General features: G+C 35.3%; 1 protein-coding gene across 2 annotated transcripts in view; it reads left to right on the forward strand.

The window, feature by feature from the left end:
* Positions 1-23,022, forward strand: part of xdh (xanthine dehydrogenase) — a 252,474-nt gene that overhangs the window by 210,171 nt on the left and 19,281 nt on the right. For both annotated transcript variants that reach the window (XM_051924248.1, XM_051924249.1), the window contains exons 30-34: positions 3,884-3,958; positions 4,053-4,105; positions 10,106-10,220; positions 11,474-11,539; positions 18,342-18,530. In XM_051924248.1, coding sequence (XP_051780208.1) covers positions 3,884-3,958; positions 4,053-4,105; positions 10,106-10,220; positions 11,474-11,539; positions 18,342-18,530 — 498 coding nt within the window. The remainder of the gene's footprint in view (positions 1-3,883; positions 3,959-4,052; positions 4,106-10,105; positions 10,221-11,473; positions 11,540-18,341; positions 18,531-23,022) is intronic.

Consider the following 23,022-nt stretch of genomic DNA (forward strand, 5'->3'; position numbering starts at 1 on the left):
GACCATGAAAAGGCACAGAGCTTTGTAATATAGGAGTAACTCAGAGTAGAAAGTTGGTTTATTGGATGAAGACTCAAGAGATGCTAGACTGATTATATACTTAGCATTGTCCAGGAATTCCTCAGAAGCGGCTTATAAAAATTACTGAGATTACAGTACTCTGATCTGTCAGACTCATTTTGTTTTCACTGTCACCCTCACCAGGAAAAGCAGATGGAAGGTGAGAGTGAATTGTAATATTTTATTGTATTGCAATAAATTGATTTTCATATAAAGGTCAATATTAATCCTAGATAAATATTTCAAGAAGTGAACAAACTAAAACAGTAAGGTTTTAGTAATTAATTTTTGACTATTACATTTTCTGTATACACACAGTATAAATACTTAATACTACTTTTAGTTATATAGATGAGTAGTCAACTACTGTTTATCTAATCATGTTTTAACCAACATAATTTAGAAACAAAATAATGCTCTGTCTCCAATGATTCAGCTTAATCATGTTTGTCTCTAGTAGTTTTAGAGTTAGAATTTCCAAAAACACCATGGGACAGTAAGCTCTTTCAAGTCTAATTTTATAAATAAGATTCTGTTCAAACGTTGCTTGCATTCATCCTTGAATTCCAAAGTTCTGAGGTTCACAGGTTTCAAGTCCAGGTTCAAAGGGCAAGGACAAAAATTATCAGGAACAGACTCTGGATTGGGTGTGAGACATTAATTTATCACACACCATTTGTAAGATTTGGAAGGATAAGTCAGAGCACCCAGTTTTAAACTCAAGAAGTCATAGATAGAATGTGCAAACTCCACAAAGAAATTTACCACTCTATAAATAAGGAAATATGTGGCAACTGCATCAACCACTGTGCTTTTTTCTAAACTTGCTTAGAGCAGGGGAACTGCTCAACCTAGTCAGCAAAAAGCACAAGGCAAGAGCAAATCTTAGCAGTCTCATACATACCCATATTCTTGGGATTAATAAAGTATCTATCTATCTATCTATCTATCTATCTATCTATCTATCTATCTATCTATCTATCTATCTATCTATCTATCTATCTATCTATCTATCTATCTATCTATCTATCTACATGTATTTATTATTAAGCAGCCAATATAATTATTACAGCCTAGATGCTACAAAGGTTGTTGTTGCTGTAGTTTCTCCATCATTCAGTTAAAAAGAACACTATACTTATCTATGAGTTAAGGAGGTTTAGGCCACTCTGTGGGTACACAAATGACTACAGAGATCAATGCATGCAAGAAAGGTTACTGGAAAAATTTGGCAGGGGATGGCAGCCACATTATGTTGGAGGTCACTGGGCAGAGCTTTACTTCCCAATTTGAATCTTTCTGCTGCAACTGTCCTTCCCACCTCATGTGTTACTGTGTTTTTTGAAGGTAGTAGCACTACTTGACCTGATCCTGGGCAGTAAGTTCACACTTATCTGGATCGGTGGTAAATGCTTTTAGTGACAATTTCAAGGTGTCATTGTAGCACTTACTTTGACCTCAGTTTACACATTTCCCTTTCTGTTGTCCACCATAAGAACTTTAATGTCTGGAATTCTAATTTGCACCTTTATATTTAAGTGCTTCCTAAAACAAACTGTGTGGAAGCAGTTCAGTTTCTTTACTTGCCATTGATACACTGTTCACATTTCATGGGTGTAAAGCAAAGTGTTGAGCACTACAACTCTATACACCTTCTGCTCCAGATGTTAGTATTAAGTCTGCCAAAGGTTACACTTACTTTAGCGGTACTAATTCAAAATGACAATAAAACAACAAATAAATACAAAAGTGAAACTGTTCACTGCATTCAGTGTTTGATCAATTATTGTAATGCTTGGTTTCCCTGAAGTTAGCTGATGTATTACTTCAGTCATCTTAGTGTTGATGATAAATCCAAAGTTGCTGCACACTTCAGAGAAATCATCCAAACTGTGCTACATATCAGGCTCTGAACTAGCATTGAGTGTCAAGTCATCAGCAAAGATGACCCATTCCTTGTGGGTGTCTCTTGGCCTGGAATCGAACATTTAGTTGGGGGATGATTAGGTGATGATCTGTCCAGAAATCAGCACCTCACATGGACTATGTCTTGCATACATTCTGTCTATCTCTCTTCTAGACAATGACATGGGTAATTAGATTCCAATCATCATGGTGGAGAATAGCAGGATGAAAAGGAATGCATCACTGATGTATTGTTATGAGTAGGGGTGGCAAAAGACTGTATTGGTGAAAAACAGTTCATATTCAGCAAATATCTGAAATAGCCTTATTTTCCATTTACCCCATCCCAGAGGGTATGGTCAGAGCCAGATTTTGTACTAAAATCACCAAGAATGATGAGCTTGCCTGGCTTTAGGAACACAGGCGATGAATGATTGCAGTTTTTTTGTAAAATTATCTTTGACATCCTCAGGATTGGTCATGGCTGGAGCAAACATGCTGATAATGGTTACATACATACCTACCATAAAACAGGGCAGTTTCAAAGGCATAATCTGATTGTTCACACCATATGGACATCCAGCAATTTTCCTCTTCACTGCAAATCTGATTCCAGCCAAATGGTGGTCTTGAGTTCCTCTTCCACTCCAGAAAATGTGTACCCATACCTTTTTCACAATGTTCACCTTCTCTTGTAAGACAAGTCTCAAACAAGCAGTAATGTCAGTGTTGTACTAGGCTAATTCATACCCTATTAGGGCACCTCTCCTCTGAGGTCTACATTCCATTTGCCAAAGTTAAGGGAAATACTCCTTGATGTGATTTCTAATATATATGTTATAGAGTTTACCAGCCATGGTAAATAGGCTAGGGCAAGACTGGAGCAGGCGTCTTTTTTTTAAAACCCTTTCCTCCATCATGGAGGTGGGAAGTGCATTCCTAAAACCAGCTACTCAGTTGCTCAGGTGTTTGCCAAGCTCCACTTACTGCTCCATGTCAATGAATAACATCCCAATGGCCTGAGCCACCTGCATGCAGGTTCATGGCTAACTGCCTGCCCACCTCTACCATTTCAGCATTAACCTTTTGCCACAAGATTTTAATATGAAGGATAACATAAAAAATGAAAGAATGACAAGAGTGACTTTGGGGTGACTTGGTTTAAAGTGAGGAAGAGTTGTGCTTCATTGACTTCACTCTGTCGTCTCAGACCATCCACAAACAGTGGTGTTCTTAGTGCCCTGTCATGCTTTGAGTGCTCCATGGCATCTTGTTGAGTCTTCAATCCTGTCCTTGACCCAACTTAGGGTTTCTTCTGAACCATCTGCCAGATCCAAACTTTGCATGCTTAGGTAAACAATCCTTGAATCGTCAAGGATTGGCAACTCGACAATTATCCTCATCTGGTTTAGAGTGCTTATTGAAAACAGTTTACCAGGATGTGACTACTGTCACATGCACACAGCTACTTGTAGTCACAGGTGATAACTGGGTTGCAGGTGGGAACAAAAGAGTAGCTACTCACCAGGGAGCATGATGTATGTCATCACCAGGGGTATTACCCCTCCTTGGTACCCCATAAATCCTGATACAAAGGTCTGAACTATATAAAAAATAAAGCAAAAATACTACCTTCTTGTATTACACAACAATGTACTTACTGAACTATATATTGGTTTAAATTCCTGCTGAGGGTGATCACCACCATTTTGTATTTTATGCTGTAACTTGCAAGTCACATTAATGAACATTGCTTTACTGGCATTGCACCGTGTCACTGAATTTGTGCAATGGTTTCTGTATCCCAAATATTTTATTTTCAATTGCAACTGAGACATACATTGATACTATAATGACAAAACTATACAATATTCATGAGATTCAATTAAATTTAAGGATGTTTATTATTACTTCACAGAATGCTTGTCAAACTATATTGAAGCGTCTAAAGCCATACCAGGACAAGCACCCTGATGGAACTTGGGAGGACTGGGTAAACTATCATCTGAAATGTATATCATATATATATATTTGAAATTACAAATGAGAGCTGGGTATTTATTTCTTATTTGATATTTTTCTTAAAGGTGAGAGCTGCATATTTTGATAGAGTTAATCTATCAGCAAATGGCTTTTATAAGTAAGTAACTTGTTTTTGAACTTTTTTGTCAAACTGTCCTTTAATCAAAGTATTATCTCACCCTACTTGCCTTAAAGAAAATGGTCCAGTTTGGTTACTTTGTTGCCCTAAACACTATGACCTGTGTAACTTGGCAGTTAGCCCCCAAATTAAGATGGTATTTTACAAAGAAGAATATATTTTATCAGGTATTTGAATAATCTTATATTTATATTTTTTATTTGGGCTTATTGGAAATGATTGTTTTTTTTCGATAATCTGATCTGTAAGAAATAATAGTTTGCTAAATTAGTAAGGTCAAAAATATTGAAAAAGCTGCAATAAAACATATACTAAAATTCAAACTATTTTAGTTAAAGAGGTATTGCTTTATTATTGTTGATTTTCATGGAAAAAAAATTATGATATACATTTGGTTAATAATCACATTTGTTTATTATTGTTCATTCCACACAATTTAATACAATGTAGTTTTATATGTTGAGATTTTAGCAGTCACTGTGCACAAGCAGAACCTAAGTAAATTAAAGATTTATTGAGTGAAATAATCAGATTAGGTATATCAAATAAATGAAATTGAGTGGTCTAGGCTGTAACCAGGCACGTAAATTCTGACTCAAGGTACAGGTGAACACATGCTTCTTTTGTTTCTCAGTTTAACAAACAAACTGAGGAGACTAGAGAAATATTTATTTTAGATTATTAAATTTGATGTAAAAGGTTGCATGCAAGCAATACACACATCATTTCATGTACATCTGATGAAAACAAAGGTCATTTAAAACAGCAAGGTACTACCTGTTAATTTGCCAGTCCTTTCTGTCTTAGAGAGACATAATTCAGCTTAATAAGATACAGTATATTCACCAAAATAAATAAGTCTTACAAAAGAGTCTGATTTCCTAATTCTTTCAGCAAACCTTCTTTAACTTTCTTTGCTTCCTGAAAATTCAATTAATTTAATTTTATAAGTAAAGTGCTTTCCATTGACAAGCTCAAATTACTTTACAAATTAAAAATGAAAAACACACACATTGTTTACGAACAAAAGCACCTTGCAATATGTGCATAGCAATACATATTGTTAAAAAGATGGCTTCCTCATGGGTATCTCTTTATTCCCAGAATAACACCAAAAAGTCAAAATGTCTCTCAAAATAGGTATGTTTTACATAAAAATGAGACCCACAAGACAGAAATCAATAATGTGTATCTAAAGGAAAGGATAACATACTACAAAGCCTGCTGTCCCATAGTATCATGAATATTATGTATCATTTATTTTTCTTACATCTTGTTTATATTTTCCTGTTATTTTTGTAAATTCTGTTTGTCACCATTGTGTGTGTGTTTTTTTTTTCATGGGCAAATTTAATTTGTGTTCCTGGATTTAATGGACCTTACCATTTCATGTGTGTGGTAGCTATGATGTGGTGTAGTGCCTAGGCACATGATGGACATGTCACTTGGCCTATGACCTCTTAAGGTATTGCTTTATTTGAATGGTAAAAATGAGAGTTATTTTTAAAATTAAAGAATCAGGATTCTTGACCGTATTCTTGTCTGAAACCAAGAAAAAGAAATGAAAAACAAAATCACCAGTCAAAATAACAGCAAGAGTTAACACCTAATATTCTAAGAAAGAAATCAATACTTATGAAGACTTTTTTTTTTAATTCTAGAAGTGTAGACAATTGTTAACAACACACAGCCATCTTAAATAACAACCTGTTGATGTTAAGTGTTGCAACTTCCAGGAGACTTGTGTCAGCAATGGACATCATTGTTAACAACTGCAGACTCTGAAAAGGCACAAAATGACAGTTGTGATTACTAAAAATGGAATACATATGGTGCTGCAGTAAACATAAAATTAGAATGAGATATAAAATACCAACAAATCAAATATAAAAGCAAAACTACAAAATAAAACAAAATTTGAGTTCTGAACATTCTACAATATTAATTTACAACTCAAGGACCTATACTAGATATTCCCACAGTGGCCTTTAGTTCCAATGATCCTGTGTTACAAGTTTTACTTATATATGCAACATAGTCTCCTTTATCACATTTATGAATCAAGTCTTATAATTAATGATGAGCAAACCCCAAGGAGTTTGCTCCAAAAATCACAAAAAGTACATTGAAGTAAATGGGGTAGGAAAACTGACCTAGCTTGGAGTGGATTATTATGTAGCCATGGTACTTTAAGTGGCAATGAGGGCTATGGAAGCATCCACTAACTATCCTGAACCAATTATTATAGCCAAAAATGTGACCTGAGCTGTGAGATAGCAGTCCTAAATACTGTGCCACCATGCATCAAACAACACAAGATGCACACAAAATGAATAAAACAAACAAAACTCACCACAATGTCCACAAATTAACAATAAGTAAATAAAATATGGATCATTACACTGGCAGAGTTTCAAACTTGTGGCAACCACTGACCATGTCATGAGGCAGTAGCATAGGATTAGCTTGTTCCATTATTTGAAGTCATGGCACAGGTGAAGGTGGAATGCCTTTTTTGTCTCCTAAGTATCTGTGCAGATTATCAAGAAGAAAAAAAGCCTTGTGAATAGTAAGAAATCCCTCATTGTTATTATTTTTGCGGGGTCTCCTGTGTTTTCTGATTTTAATTTATCCATGGGAAGAAATGCCTTAAGAGAGCATTGCTATGATCTCATGCCCCACACACCCCAGCAATAAATTGTTTGTCCCCTGCCATTGAGGAAATGAACCAATAACCAGCATCAATCAAAATTATAACAGATGTTTTGTAAACAGTTCTTTACCCCAGAGCTATTAATCTTCTAACTCACATAGAGTTTCTGCTTGACCTGTAAGCAAGACTCCAGATGTACCATTTGGTTTGCTCTGCTAATTTAGTTTTACTGTCTAATCATTATTTATTCTGTCTGATTTGATTTTGATTTTGATTTGAAATACTTTGTTACATGTAGTATGTTTATTTATTTATTTTTAATTTGATATGGTAACATATTTGTTGATATCTACTGATTTTCTTTTTTTAAGTGTAATTGCTGAATAAGTATTGTGTGGCTGTGTCAATATTATTGACTATTATGTATCTCAGTTACATGTATTGTTTGGCTATTATTTGTTCTGTCTGATGCATGGTGTATAGTTGCATCTGATATTTGTATATTTAATCTGATACTGATGCATGCTTATTGATGTTTAATAAACTGATGCACTATTCAGTAAAAGGCAAGTACTATATTGTTACTACACTTTAGATGTTTCAACACAAACACAAACACCTTTTCTTTACACTATAAGGTATAATGACTATTCATTCAATTAAAATAAATTAAAATATAGCATTTAATAACTTTAACTATTCACCTTTAAGACAGAAAATAAAGAGCAGATTGAGGTCAAGAGTACACATTAATAACCTGCTCATCGAGGAGCACTGCAATTTCTTAAAGTAAGAAATTGCATATTGAATTTTGTTTTATCTTTCGCTGCATTTCAAAATATATTGAAAAATGTTTTCAAAAAACAGAAAACTGAACTAAACTAATTACAAAAGTAATTTATGAAAAAATATATTATTTGTGTTGTAAGCTCGAGCGCTGATCGCACCCTCAGAGGACACAGACGCCCCTGGGAAAACCCCTGAAACAGCTGACAGTCTACCTTCACATTGCTCCTTACCCATCTTACTTGCGCTATAACGCACGATAAACCTCTCGCGCGGTACTCCGCTTACTTAAAAGCCTTGTACAGCGCCTGTTAGTTTTGGAATTGATTGTTTGCTTCTCTCTGTCTCTCTCTGTCTCTCTCTCTCTCTCTCTCTGCATTCTCTGCTCCTGGCGGAACTGTTATCTCTGACTTGTCATGGAGCACGTTTAAACTTTTGAAAAGAGACAAATGTTTGTTTGCAGTGCTTTGAATAAAGTTCCTTTTTTTCTACAACCTCCTGTGTCTCTGTGCAAATCTGTGACCCAAGCGTGACAGTGTGTTTGTTAAGTTTGTGAAAGTATATCATTCTTGCAAAAAAGAAATACAAAAGATTAATAACAAGTTAGGCTCTGGTAAATCTTCAAAAATAACCTATATGTCAAAAAAAGGTGAAGTACTGAAATTTTAATATTAAAAAATAATAATCTTCTCTAATAAACTTTAAAAGCATTGTCTTTAACTGAGGTATCTATTGACGACATCCTCTCATAAAAGTTGATATGTAGCATAAAATAAAGCAATCATTTTATATTGATTAATATGATGCAAAAATAGTAGATTCTCTGAGAGCATTATCAAAATTCAAAAGTATATAAAATATATATTTACAAAAGATAGTGACATCATAACTTGATCACTGGACTACACAGGAAAAGGACTACAAAGAGTGCAATAAAGGTGCAGTATATTTAAAAACAAATTGTTTTATTAATTGTTTGGCTCTACAAGAAAATGTAAACCTAAAAAAATGTTCAGATTTTGTATCTTATGCAGAATGTATATAAAGTGTAATCAACGGACAGTTTTGGCATGTAATAACTGATACTGTACCAAACACTAGCATATAAAGGGAAAGCATATCAAGAGCAAAAAACTTTTCAAATAGTTAAATCTCATACCCTCCCACAATCTGTAGCCAAATTCTTCCGGAATTTAAAAGTGTTCCTTAGATAAAAACAAATTATTCAATTCTCCATTTTTGTTTTATTTAGTCCTTGAATCAGTCAACTTGGTGCGTTTAAATTTGCCAGTTAAATAGAGTCATGATACCTAATGGCTGCATGGTGATACATTAGTTAGCACTGTTGTTTCAAAAATGTGGTTTTGATTCCTTGGTCTGGTTTCTATATGAAGATGGTGTGTTCTCTTCATGTCTGCATGGATTTTCTCCTTAAATTCCAATTTAATTTAATTCTCTGAAACTTTGTATATTTGCTTAAAAAAGAATCTTTAGGTGGCCCCAGTGTGAATAAGTTTATTTTTGTCCATAGCTGTTCCTTGTGCACAAAGCCAGCTTCTTGTGGTTCATAAAATAGATGAATGGTAGGTGCCTAAAATCATGAAATCAGTTTGATAATTTCTGTTTGTTTTCTGTTCTCAATGTCAGTTATCATATTTTTTTATATTCCAATACTAGCAACATCACATTTTTGCAAATCATTGATAGCACTTACAGATAACCCCCAGTGGGGGGTCCATATCATTCATTGAAGTCAATGGCTTATTAAGTGCTGGAGTAGCCAAGCTTAGCAGTATAGGTTTTAGAATATCTGTAAAGCTAAAGGGAATTGACATATAGGTTAAACAAGCAAATAAAATAGAAGCTAGAACAAAGCCCAAAAAGACAAAATAAAACTTAAATGAGACCATTAATCAAAAAGAGAAATGTGGTACACACCTGGGAATACAAGATCCAGGCCAGCAAACACAGAACCAAATAACAAATTAAGAATATGTCGTCTAGAAAGTGATAATTGTAAATTCTATAGATTTTTGACTCTTTCTATTATAAATGCATTACCTAGTATAAGCCAATGTGAATTGGACTTGCCATCATATTGCTATAGTTATGAGTTTCAGAAGTTTTAGAAGCTGTATCCTGTTATTTAATTGTAGAAGGGGAAAGCTAAATGTTTGCCCAAGTCAGCAGAATTGTGACACTGCTTATTTTAATATATACAGGAAGGGGCCAGGTGTGCAGCTGGATTTTATGTTTAAACTATATTTCCTTAGACATGATGTGTTTGCATTTAGCACAATACTTTGCGCTTTCTTGAATTTTATTTTGAGTTTTAGGTTAATTATGCTTAAATAAGCACACTATCCTTGTCTTGTAAATGGGAATCATGCTATGTAAAAAGCAAAAAAAATTAAATTTTATTAGATTGAATATGATTTTATAACCTTACATTTTGTTGCTTCTTGGTAACGCCTACCTTTCATTTTCACCTCTTCACTGCTCATTTTTTTATGTACTTTTATCTCTGTCTGTTTTATTAGAATCCCTGACATTGGATATGACTTTGAAAAAAATGAAGGAATTCCATTTAGTTACTTTAGTTATGGAGTGGCCTGCTCTGAAGTTGAGATTGACTGTTTAACTGGTGATCATAAGGTAAGGAAAATTATTCATTTTTTTATATAATATGTTTACTTCTTTCTATATCTCATGAAAAAGGTATATTGTAATCGGGCCAGGAGAATTTGAATATGAAAATAATGCATTGATCATTAAAACATGTTGCAGTCTCTTCCCATAAAAAAAACTAATTATAATAACAAAGTGTTTTTGTATTCTTTATTGTGTAGCCTTTGTCAGAATGCCTAAAATCCCATACACTGTTTTTAAGGTACTGTACTTTATAACTTCTCCCCACCTTCTCTTCTACATCTATAACCTCAGGCAATTAGGGAGAGTAAAAGGACTAGCAGGGGTTAAGTTATAACTTTAGACCAACAGAATTCTGGTGCGACACATCCCCCAGTTACTAGCTTATTTTCGCATTTTCAGGCACTTCCCCCAACTCTGCCGTAAAATTGACTTTCTGAGTAATAATAATAATAATAATAATACATTTTATTTATATAGCGCCTTTCCCATGCTCAAGGCACTTACAGAATATAATAAAGAACGGCAGAATATACAGTATATAGCATTGTACAAACCAGATAAATAAATAAAGAAGATTAAGACAGTAAATTCTGAAAAAAAAACAGACAACATAATTGATGGTCTAGCACACACACACACACAGGTTACATTGGCATCTTGACAGAGATGTAAACTGAGAGAAGGTAATAAAGTCAAGTTGAGCTAAAAGCCTTCCTGAACAGATGAGTTTTGAGTTGTTTTTTAAAGGAATTCATGGAGTCAGCTGACCTGATTAATTTTGGTAGGTCATTCCAGAGTCTGGGCGCTGTACAGCTGAAGGCCCTGTCACCCATGGAGTGTAGATTAGTGAGGGGCACAACAAGATTACCAGAATCAGAGGACCTTAGTGGGCGGGCAGGCACATAGTGATGGAGGAGGTCATTGATGTAGTTTGGTGCGAGGTTATGTAAAGCTTTGTAGGTTATTAGTAGGATTTTTTTGAGTAAGTCCTAAAGACTCATGGGTTGGTTAGACATGAAAGCATATCAATGAAATAAAGCACTAATATTACATTTGCTTTGTCTGACTTACAAATAAAGTCAAACAAAATATTTATCAACTTGTATACAAAATTCCATGCCACAACACAAAGAAAAATGCTGTTTTCATTGTTCAATATTTTGTATATATATTGTAAGGATAGTGATAACTCGCAATTTCCATGAAAACACCACTTTTTTCCTATCAAAATGCTACATGTTGCTTCTCCTCCCCAGAACCTTCATACTTGGATTGTAATGGATGTTGGCAACAGTCTGAATCCTGCAATTGATATTGGACAGGTATGACACTTAATTACTATAGCTTTTGCCTTCATTTTAAAATCATTATTTGTTTCATGTCACAGCAGCAATAATTGTATACATAGCAGGACAGAAATCTACATTTAAATGACAAGTTCTTTCACCCTATGCAGTGATCATTTCTTGCATATATCAATACTAATTCTGAACATCAACTGTGTATACAAAATCTGCTCAGGATTAGATCAATAAAACTTGGCAATTATAGAAGAGCAAATTTACACTACTGTTTAAAAGTTCAGAAAGTGTCTGAGAAAATATATCTTTTATATGCTCGGTATAAATTAAATGCCAGGAGGTACAAGCAAAAACAAAAGTAATAATAAAGAAAGTAGTTACTGGCATTTCCCCACACCCAACATAATGTCACTAAAATCAGAAATATATATCAAAAGGATAAGACAGTCTCGAAGGAGTTAAATTAAAGAAGAATAGTTTTGTGATCTTTAAATGTAGGATTAGTCAGGGTACCGCATATCTGATTTAAATATTCAATTGAGTATGAATTTCTCAGCATTGCTGAAATACAGAGACTCTCTCTCTCTCTAATGTTGATTTGTACTGTGAATTTGGTGCTGTGTGCCTTCTGTGTGTGAGAACTTCATTAAATATAGCATTTGGCCCTAAAACTTTGTTTTGGCTGCAAAAAGGGGGCAGATAGTATACAAGTGCAACAAGTCGAGTTTCAAAGGTCTCTAAAGTTCTACTGTCTACCGCACTACTACTACTTGGTAACTTATTCCATGTGACTGTGGTTCCCTGTGTGAACAAAGCCTTCCTAGTGTGTGTGTACGAAATTTCCCCTTAACAAGTCTCTGTCAGTGTTACTGTGTCTGCCCAAGCCTGGATGCTGTCCAAGTTTCTCTGTAATGGCTCAACTACACTATACAAAATTTGACTGTACATTTGCAGCAAATTCATGGCTACTACTTTCACAGTATGTTACAATATCACATGCAGGTTAGGTGCATTGGCGATTCTACATTGTCTCTAGTGTGTGCTTGGTGTGCGTGTGTGTGCGTGTGTGCGCGTGTGTGTGTGCATGTGTGTGTGTGTGTGTGTGTCTGGGCTGGCGCCCTGCCCAGGGTATGTTTCCTGCCTTACAATTCTATACAGAGACTTCAAAATAAACTGATTAAATTAAATTTGTTAAAAGACTTTGTAAAAAACAACTGTGTCTATAACCTAACAGTTAAATGACTAGCAATTTAGGTACCAATCATTTTCTACAGATTCACCAGGTTATCGAAAAAAAAAACACACACTATAGATCAGCTTTCATAACCAAAAAATAACCTTGAGCACACAGAAAAATTACACTGCCAGCCATCTTTAAGTTTTTGTTTGTCACAGTGCTAAGGTGTGGGAGTTATCAGGAACAATTCACAGTGTTGCTGCAAAAGGGGTGATCCTTATGCGAATATACTAACTTTATGCAAATTTAGTTTTCTATGCCATTTAGACTTTAAAGCAATACAATTATTCACAGAAATAGTTTTGCACAATGAAACAATTCATTGATATTGAGAGCTAAAACACTGCATAAATGTAGGTTAATGTGCATTTTATCTATTCAAGAGTATTGTTTTAACCATTTATTGTATTACAGATTTTTCACTGTGAAAATACACAGTTATTATTAATGTATTAGTTAAGGACTTTTAAATGTTTTCCACAAAATTTACATCAAGTCAAAATCTGAATAATTCCTAAAGTCCTTCTCACTGTTTTGTCATTTGTTCTTTGCAACAGTGGTTCTCTGTGAATGGAAACTTTCTAATGTGTCTATGATATTAAACAAGTTTCAATCAGTGCCTTTGTAGCCAGGATTTTACCTTTAACTTTCATCTTATCACACATACTGTATAAGTGAAACGGTATGAAAATGTGTGAACTGAAAATGTCCCATAATGCAATGCTGACCAGTCCAAGCTCTATTTTACAGTAATGTGCTGTCTTATGATAGAAAATGGCTTAGCCTATTGTGATTACACAATACATTTTTCATTATTGTATTTTATTGTGAGGAATTGCAGTTAACTTTTGTGAAATGCTGGAAATTTTACTGTATAGATTTTCTGCCAATCCACCTACCTTGGTATCATCTGCAAATTTAATCAGCTTGTTGTTTTTTTATTCCTGTCCAAAGCAACAAAGTATAAAAAGGATAAAACTGAATATGCTTTATTAAGTGTGGAGACGGTTGAGGAACAGTGAAACAGGTTTTAAAACGTTTTACATATAATGCAGGACAGGTACATCCTAAAATGTAGAATTAGCAGGAATTAAAAAAAAAACTCTGCATTGCCTAAAAAGTAGTTGAAAAAGAAGATTCAAAGAAAAAACTGCTCTATTGAGTGTATAAGATTAATATAAAAAAAGAAAAATGGAAGCTAACTGGCAGTTAGAGAGGAATGCAGCAGATAATGCAAAAGGCAACCCAAATAGGTTTTTTCAGTACTGTATTTTACTAGTAAAAGTCAAAAAGGAGGTACAATATATCAGGAATAGCAAAAGGGAATTAAACATACAGACAGTGAAATAACAGATGCTCTAACTTTACACTTTTCTGAAATCTTCACATGTGAGGAAGTGGATAACCTGCTACCAATAACTGGGAATACTAAGGAGGTACTGAGTGATTTGGAAATTGTAGAAGAAGACATGCTGCTCAGATTAAATAGGCTGAAATCAATCACCAGAACCAGATAATATTTATCATCAAGTTCTTAAGGAGGTTACCGAGTACTTATATAAATCCTTGATACATATTTTAGGAAGTCAGTGTGTAATGGGGAAATTCCAGAGGACTGGAAAATGGCAAATATTATCCTGTTATATAAAAAGGGCGATCAGGCAGATCTAAGCAACTATAGGCAAGTAAGCTTAACATGCATCACAGGTAAATTTAATGGAAGGAATTATTAAGGAAAAGATTGAGCAACACATGTCAAGAACAGGAGTTTTACTGAATAGTCTGTATGGGTTTAGACGAGGGATGTCATGATTTACTAACATGCTGGAATTCTATGAGGAAGCTACTAAAGCATATTATCAAAGTGGTATTTATCTTGACTTTCAGAAAGCAATTGATAAGCCCCCACATGAAAGGTTGGACATCAAGCTTAAAGAAGTGGGAGTCCAGGGTGTAGTGCGTAGGTATGTGTAGAATTGGCTTCCTCCTCTAGGAATATAAATAACAAAGTTTAAGTTTGCAGATGATACCAAGGTTGGTGGATTGGTTGAATCATTATAGAGGGATGTGGACAGCATACAGGCTTGGGCAGATTTGTGGCAGATGAAATTTAATGTAAGTAACTATAAAGTATTATACGTAGAAAGTAAAAATGTCACATTTGAATACAAAATCGGATGTCTGAAAATTGAAAGTACACCTTATGAAAGGGATCTAGGAGTCATAGTGGAGTTGTGTCTGTCAACTTCAAGACAGTTTAATGAATCCTTTAAGAAGGCTAACAGAATGTTAGGTTACATAGCATGATGTGTGAAGTACAAATCGAAGGAGGTTATGCTAAACCTTTATAACACACTGGTAAGGCCTCATGTGGAGTACTTTGTACAAATTTGGTCTACAGACTACAAAAAAACTTAGAAGCTCTAAAAAGAGTGACTAGGTTGATTCCAGGACTGTGAGGGGTGAGTTAAGGGGAAAGATTACAACAGCTGAACCTTTCAAGTTTAAGAAAAAGGAGAGTAAGAGGTGATTTGATTGAAGTATTTAGTTATGAAAGGCATTAGTACAGTGGATCGAGATGGTTACTTTAAAATGAGCTCAAGAAGAACATGGGGACACAGTTGGAAACCTGTTAAGGGTAAATTTCACACAAACATTAAGATGTTTTTCTTCACCCAGAGACCTACAGACACATGGAGTACATTGCCAAGTAGTGTGGTAGACAATAGAGTTTTAAGGATCTTCTAAACTCAACGTGATATTATTTTGGAGGAATTAGATGGATAGGACTGGTGAAATTTGTTGCACTGAATGGCTTGTTCATATTCAGATTGTTCTAATGTCTGAAGAAGTCAATAACCTCAAAAAGACAATAGAGACCACTAAGAAGGTAGTTTGTGATTTGGGAATTATAAAAAGAGAGGTGCTGCTTAGATTTAATTGGCTGAATCTAGCAATTCTCCATGACCAGATAACATTTATGATTAAGTGCTTAAGGAGGTTAGTGAATGCATATATAAAAGCTTGATGCATATGTTTAGAAAGTAACTGCATACTGTGAAAATTTCAAAGGGCTAGAAAAGAGCAAATATTAGATAATTATGTAAAAAGAGTGACTGGGCAGATCCAAGTAATTGTAGGACAGTAAGCTTAACGTTTATCATGGGTAAATTAATGGAAGGAATAATTAAGAAAAAGATTGAGCAACACATGGCAAGAACAGGTGAGTTAGTGGACAGTCAGCATAAGTTCAGATGGGTATGTTCATGTTTTACTAATATGCTGAATATGATCATATGGTGGTGCAGTGGTAGTGCTGCTGCCTCGCAGTTAGGAGACCCGGGTTTGCTTCCCGGGTCCTTCCTGCGTGGAGTTTGCTTGTTCTCTCTGTGTCTGCGTGGGTTTCCTCCCACAGTCCAAAGACATGCAGGTTAGGTGCATTAGCGATTCTAAATTGTCCCTATTGAGTGCTTGGTGTGTGTGTGTGTGTGTGTGTGTGTGTGTGTGTGTGTGTGTGTGTGTGTGCGCGTGTCCTGTGTGGGCTGGTGCCCTGCCCAGGGTTTGTTTCCTGCCTTGTGCCTTGTGTTGGCTGGGATTGGCTCCAGCAGACCCCCGTGACCCTGTAGTTAGGATATAGCGAGTTGGATAATGGATGGATGGATGATCATATGATCGGAGAGTTACACATGATATTATTTATCTTGATTTTCGGAAGGCATTTCATTAGGTCCTACCTGAAATGGGAATTCATGGTGTGGTGTGTAGATGGGTGCAAAATTGGCTAAAACACTGGAAGCAAAGAGTTATTGCGAAAGGAACTGTATCGGAATTAGGTGATGTTAAAAGTGGTGTCCCTTAGGGTTCAATGCTAAGGCCTTGCTTGAATTCACAAAGTGATATCTGAAACATGAAAGTGCCTTTTATGAGAAAGACCTCCGAGTCATAGTGGACTTATCATTACACTCAAACAGTATACAGAAGCAATCAAGATGGCTAATAGGTTATAAATCATGATGAGTGGAGTACAAGTCAAGGGAAATTATGTAATGCACTAGTGAAAGTTTACCTGGAGTACTGTGTTTAGTTTTGCTCTCTGTATTTAAAAAAAAGTATTGCAGTGCTAAAGAATGTCCAGAGATGTGCATCTAGGCTGATTCTGGCACTAAGAACATTAGAACACTCTAGACGAGAACAGGCCATTCAGCCCAACAAAGCTCGCCAGTACTATCCACTTATTTCTTCCAAGAAAACATCAAGTCGAGTTTTGAAAGACCCTAACGTCTTACTGTCTACCACACTACTTGGTAGCTTATTCCAAGTTTCTATCGTTCTTTGTGTAAAGAAAAACTTCCTAATGTTTGTGCGAAATTTACCCTTAACAAGTTTCCAACTGTGTCCCCGTGTTCTTGATGAACTCATTTTAAAATAACAGTCTCGATCCACTGCACTAATTCCCTTCATAATTTTAAACACTTCAATCATGTCACCTCTTAATCTTCTTTTGCTTAAACTGTAAAGGCTCAGCTCTTTTAATCTTTCCTCATAATTCAACCCCTGTAGCCCTGGAATCAGCCTAGTCGCTCTTCTCTGGACCTTTTCTAGCGCTGCTATGTCCTTTTTGTAGCCTGGAGACCAAAACTGCACACAGTACTCAAGATGAGGCCTCACCAGTGCATTATAAAGGTTGAGCATAACCTCCTTGGACTTGTACTACACACATCGTGCTATATATCCTAACATTCTGTTAGCCTTCTTAATGGCTTCTGAACATTGTCGGGAAGTCGATAGCTTAGAGTCCACTATGACTCCTAAATCCTTCTCATAAGGTGTACTCTCGATTTTCCGACCGCCCATTGTGTATTCAAACCTAACATTTTTACTTCCAATGTGCAATACTTTACATTTACTGACATTAAATTTCATCTGCCACAAATCTGCCCAAGCCTGTATGCTATCCAGGTCCTTCTGTAATGATATAACGGATTCCAAATTATCTGCTAATCCACCTATCTTGGTATCATCTGCAAACTTAACCAGCTTGTTACTTATATTACTATCTAAATCATTTATATATATATTAAAAATAGCAGCGGCCCTAGCACTGACCCCTGTGGAATGAGCAATGAGGAGAGATTGAAGGGGTTCAGCATTTTCGGTTTGAGCAGACAGATATTAGGAGGTGTCATGACTAAAGTGTTTAAAATTATGAAAGGAAGTAGTACAGTGGATCCCAGTTGTTATTTTAAGATAAATTCTGCAACAAGGTCATGGGGATTTGGTTGGAAAATTATCAAGTACAGACTTTGCAGTTAAAAAGTTGTTTTTTTTTTTCCTTTGTTTCAAAGAACCATATACACATGGAATAAATTACTAAGTAGTGTGGTGGAATGTATGACTTCAGGGACCTTTAAATCTGGACTAAAATGTTATTTTGGACAATCTAGGTGAATAGGATGGACATGTTTTTTTGGGCTAAATGGCCTGTTCTCGCAACAACTGTTCTAATGTTCCAACCTCAGCTGCCTTTCAATTCAGAAGACTTAGTTGTAAATTAAATTAATAAATACTTTTCAATTCTATTTTTAGATTGAAGGTGCTTTCATGCAAGGAGTTGGATTATTCACCCTAGAAGAGTTAAGATACTCACCCAGTGGGTACTTGCATACAAGAGGTCCTGGTAGTTACAAAATTCCTGGATTTGGTGACATCCCTGGTACACTTCATGTCAGTCTTCTCCGAGAGGCACCTAACAGTAAAGCCATTTTTTGCTCAAAGGTAAAAAAAAAAACAAAATAAAAATAATAGTATTGGTTGTTTGCTGTACTAGATGTTTTTTGTAAATGTAGTTTTTGTCATTTTTAATTAATTAATATATTTGTAATCAAAGAATCAACATCCAACAGCAAAGAGTACAGTAGGTATAGCTTGAAATATAACATTGAACACCCAGTTAGACCTGAACAAAATGATGTGCTTAAAGGTTGTGAACTAACAATGGAGAAATTAAAGAGTGTATACCACAGTATAATATTGTTGTCGTTATTGTTACTGCATGCCTTTGCATGTTAAAAGTGGAGTTTTAAAAATTGTTTTTACTGTTTAGTGCAGTGTACACTGAACCTTGTTTTTTATGCTCATAATGTAATTGATTAATTGGCAAGTATTTTTAGCTGAAATGAGTTTACAATAGATTGTAAAGTAAGACAGCATGGTGTAACATTAGATGGGCTACTGGATCAGCACTCTACAACTAACAGTGCAATCCAAATTATTACAGTTGTGGTTGGTGAGAGCCAGATAACTGACTGAGTGTTCAGCTGACTGAAGGCAAGGTAGTGTATGGAGAGAGAGGCAAGGTAAACAAGTGCTTTATCTGCCACCATCAAACTGAGTTAAATTGCTGTCCAGTAGAACTTTCCAAAGAAGCAGCTGCTGGATGATGTCAGATCTCAGCAATGTCTTTGTGAAGACAGGTCTTAGAATTAAGACATTATATCTTTCACCCAGTCTGTGGCAAAGAATCTTGCAGGTGGGAGATTGAACCAGCAGCATAACACTACCCCCCTTGTTTCTTGTATACATTTCCTGATATTGTATTTTATGTATGATGTTGTATTGACTATGTGTTATTCATACTACTGTTGCTTGTCTGTACAAAACATGCAAATTAGAATTTAATTTTCCTATGTACGCATGACTTAAAATTTCATCACAAATTTGAATAATAACTTTTTTAAAAGGGCATAGAAACAGAGACCTAAATTAATATGGTATGTACAACAAAGCCAGTCTACTGTACTGTATATTCAGAGGGTTGTGGAGGGTTGTGTTATCAGGTATCTGCAAAAGGAAAAAATGAATAGGGTTTCTATGTACATCCTGAAAAAAGGAAAAGAAGGTTAAGAAGTCAATACAGCTGAAACATTTTATTTTTCAATTGGGAAATAACTTTATTCTATTTTGTCCTTTTCTATATAGTGCAGTCAGCCTAGCATGTAGGCACCAAAATAATATTGTTCTGTGATAAGATGCTTTTGTTGGTTTCTCATAAAACTCCAGTCTATTAATGAAACACCATCTCTCTAAACTCAAAAACAAACATTTATACAATAGAAAAATAAGATGTTGGCTTGCACTAAAGTTAAAGATGCCAAAGTTACACGTTTATAAAAGGACAATTTTGTTGACCTCTTCAGTGTGTTAGTGTTATCAGTATATACCTTTGGTTTATGTCTTTGCAAAATAAATGTAACAGGCTATCATTCAACTAACTGCTGGTGCAGAATTGCCTTAGTGTGTCCATGTACTCAACCAAACTCTTGTACAACTCAGTTTTGATCTTCTTTATTTTTGAGTGTGAAAGAGTACACATAGCAAGACTTCATCATATTTAGATATCATGATATCAAGTGGGAGTTCTAGCATAAATGTAAAGAACTTGGAATGGGGGTGAACTTGGTTTACGCTGCATTCCCGTCATATCTCATTTACATGTGTGCTTTATATGTTCCCGCAGCCCGTAGTATTTAAAGCCATGGCCAGAGGCAAGCTGGGTCAGGGGCCAGAGAACCAGTTAAAACAAAATGTTAAGTTTAATGAATGTTTGATAATATGTTTTAATATTTTTTATTAATGTAGAGTGTCCTGGGGTATTTTGAAAGGCAGTTTTCAATAAAATGTATTATTGTTGTTGTTAATAATAATAAATAATAATAAATGGAATCATATTTACAAAAAGAAAACAGTAATGAATATAAATGGTAGGTAAAAAAAATATAGAAAATTAACAATCTGGAATGCAAACATGGGCTTTTAGTGTACACAAGAAACTTGTTAGAGGTGAGATAAGATATTATATTAGTTATTTTAGATTATTTAGATAATATGCATTAGACACTTAACACAGCTTTTGTTACAAATACAATAGATGATAAATACAGTAATATACATAATATGCCCTTGCATAAAATAGATGCATAATACATTATAAAACATGTAACAAAACATACAATGTCCTTTATTCAAGAAACATAACTTAGATACAACATAATTTAGCCTGAGCTGAAAAAGCTGTATCACCTACTGCTATTTAATGTTGTAATAGAAAAATAAGCAATTCAATATTTCTACCTATTGTGAAAAGTTGCCAGGCTGGCAAAAATGTTCCATGTGCATGGCAGCCTTATGCCCCATAACAGATATTCAATTGAGAAAAAGAAGCTGGGTTGGATAGAAATCCGTACATACTTCACATGTTCTGGATGCTGTGGACTACATAATGGCTCCATTACAAGTAAGAGAGAGGGAGATGCAACTGCAAAAGAAGTATGTCATGTTCTGCCAGCAGGGGGAAGGCAGAAAAACAAACTTTAAAGTAAAAAGGATTTCAAATTCTATGTTTACAGTAAGGAGTGAGTCCAAAGATGACACAAGAAGAGTGTGAGGCTTCCTGTCTAACATTTTGTCATCATATAAGAGAGTTGGAGCCATACTACACATAATTGGTTAAGTTCAGAGATGACTGATAGGACGCCATTACTATTCATCCATTTGCTTAATAGTTAAGAGAAAGTTTTCACTTTTAAGGGCATGGGAAGCCGAGTGCTTCTATGCAGATCCAGCTCTTTAAGTGCATGTGAAGGCTCAGGAGAACTGGGACAGGGTTCAATACAGGAAGATCTAATTTGGTTTTCTTTTAGCAAAAGCAGGGAAGTCATGTTCCTTGGAGTGATTCTGGTACTTGTCTAGATGTTATCTCAAGGGGCCTTTGAGCCTAGAATATTCAGGGGAGTTGCACTGTAGGCTTATATGGTGGGCAACAGAGGGGAGGATTGAGAAGGAGACAAGAAAGATGAGTAAAGGAGTGCTGTAGTACCTGGCAGGTAGACAAACTTGTCACCTACTCCAAAGCCAATACAAAGAGTTGGGTGTTGTCTACAGAGGTCGAAACTGTAGAATGTCTTTTCTGTTTATTTGAACTTCTTCCTTATTATTCATTACATTGTACTGTAGTCTCAATAAATATTTATTTTCTTGTATACATTTTGCCTTGTTGATTTAATTTTGTGGCAAAGGGCTGCTATGTCATCCCTCAGCAATCACAGTTTTAGCCTGTTTTTAGGAATCCTAATTTTTGTTGAATGTCGTGTTTTACAGGATACTTTAAGTTGAGCTAAAAATAAGCAACAATCTGTGAATGCAAAAGAAAAGTCTGTATTTGGCTGAGAAATAAGAATGGATGTTTAATCCATGATGGCTCTTAAAACAGCAGTGGATGGGAGAGTTCTGAAGCTACAAGTGTGTCTGAAAAGCACTTATACCCTGTAGTAGAAAGATTTGCCATAAATGAAGGAGGGAAGCCACAACATAGGGATGATAATCTGATTTTGAAATGTGGTTTATAGTGTACAATTTTAATTTTTATCACATGCCTAGCAAACATTGAGGAGTGCATTCTTTGTAGATAGATAGATAGATACTTTATTAATCCCAATGAGAAATTCACATTGTATGTGATTGTAAATATGATTGTAAATATGATCTATTCTTCACATCAAGGAGTCTAACAGTAAACAGTTATATAAGCATTGATAACATTTTTATTCTACTACAGGCTGTTTATACTGTAGATACCTTTAAAGGCTTAAGTATATTACTGTGAATACAACTTTTAAACAATTCTTTTAAGGCAGCATGGTGATGCAGTGATTAGCGCAGCAACTTCACATATCCAAAATCCTGGTTCAAATTCCATGTCTGATCTTTGTCTATGTATCATTTGCACATTCTTACTATGACTGCATGGGTTTCTCTTCTATATCTAGAAAGTAATAAGAAAGTAGTCGATTGTCCATAGGAATGTCTGGGCTGCATTTTTAATGTCAAATGGTCTGTGCAGAAATACAAATAATCCAAAAAGGGTGATGGAATATCCTTTGGTGCACAGGTATTTGGAGGTAGCCACAAACAGGAAATCCTGTATATAACTGCTCAGTTGTTCAAATGGTGTTAGTCATCACAAGGCTAGAAACATCCACCTGCTTTGGGTAACATATGGAAGGGCCACACCCATGGGCTGTTCGAGCACCTACGATTCCCATTCACTCCATGTTAGCAAACTCAGCCTCTGCAATACCTAGCTGGTAGGGGCAAGCCAGTAAGCTCAAGCATGTATCGCCAGTCCAGTAGTGGAGATGTAGTATGCTGTTGAAAAACATGGGTTTGTACAACTAGGGGGAGTCATTAAGTTGGCCGTCAAACTTGCAAG

Source organism: Erpetoichthys calabaricus, chromosome 3 (genome assembly GCF_900747795.2).
Source record: "Erpetoichthys calabaricus chromosome 3, fErpCal1.3, whole genome shotgun sequence".
Taxonomy (NCBI): Eukaryota; Metazoa; Chordata; class Cladistia; order Polypteriformes; family Polypteridae; genus Erpetoichthys; species Erpetoichthys calabaricus.